Raw genomic sequence first — 1,050 nt, 5'->3', positions numbered from 1 at the left:
TAATTACGATATTATATTATTATAAAATATTTCTCTACTTAATAATTGATATTGTATTATACAATAATACAAATTTTTTAATTGATATAAAAAAATTAAATAAATAGTATTTTGCTTTATATTTTGTAACACTTAATCTTGATTTAAGTAATTGTCTTTCGCCAGTATTTACTTTGCTAGCTCTTGACTGAATCTGCCATCAACAAAATCAAGGCTTTGCAATGTCTCAAAGCGAATCAAAACACTCATTAATCGCACTAGTAATTGCGCGATTATGTTATAGCAATTGGCGATTACTTTTCAATCAACTAAAGCAAAGTAGTCACCAATTGCTTTGCTCTAACTAGTTGAAAAATAATCCTCAATCATCAATCATAATCGCGTAATCGCTGTAATTTTGGTTTTAGAACCGGTCAAAATTAATGGCAATCATAATAAAGATTCAAAGTATCACAATTTAAAAAAACCACGATTGTTCTCGATCTATACTGACTATACTGATATAGCTGCAAATAATTTGACATTATCATCATGAAACATATCCCGTTTTACAAATGTATGATGGATGTCCCGCAAATCGCGCGCACTTGTTTTCAGTTGCAAAATTTTTTAATAATTTTAGAAAATCAGATTCTCCATCAGATCGAAAGACGATAATTAAACTTCTCTATTAAAATTTTTGTCCCAGCAAAAATTCGTCTGAAGTTAAATTCGGAAATAAGTCCCCTCCACTCTTCTTCATATATCTCCTACTCGTAATTTAACAAGAATCGACTTCAACTATCCTTCGTTCTCAATCTGATCTCTATTAAAATTTTAAAAACCATTGTCTTTCCTTAAAACGGGGAAGACACGCGACTTTCCAGACATCCCAATATGAAAACTAAATACGTCACTTGCGATGCCGCGTTAAGCGTCCGTTTAAATCACGAAGAAAGACACGCGGCGAACACGCACACTCGTGTACATACGTCTCTCTCTCCCCTCTCCTTCTTCCGTTTTTCTCTTTCCATCTCTGCTGCCGTATAGTCGTTCCGCGATCATTTCCGA

General features: G+C 33.3%; 1 protein-coding gene across 1 annotated transcript in view; it reads right to left on the bottom strand.

Moving 5' to 3' along the window:
• Window positions 1-492: 492 nt before the first annotated feature.
• Window positions 493-1,050, bottom strand: part of HGTX (HGTX homeodomain transcription factor) — a 43,443-nt gene continuing 42,885 nt past the window's right edge. Inside the window, exon 5 of the mRNA XM_018502625.1 lies at window positions 493-506. Coding sequence (XP_018358127.1) covers window positions 493-506 — 14 coding nt within the window. The remainder of the gene's footprint in view (window positions 507-1,050) is intronic.

This window comes from Trachymyrmex cornetzi, unplaced genomic scaffold, assembly GCF_001594075.2.
Source record: "Trachymyrmex cornetzi isolate Tcor2-1 unplaced genomic scaffold, Tcor1.1 scaffold148, whole genome shotgun sequence".
Lineage (NCBI taxonomy): Eukaryota > Metazoa > Arthropoda > Insecta > Hymenoptera > Formicidae > Trachymyrmex > Trachymyrmex cornetzi.
The sequence above is the reverse complement of the archived record's forward strand: the minus strand, read 5'-3'. Positions and strand labels throughout refer to the sequence as shown.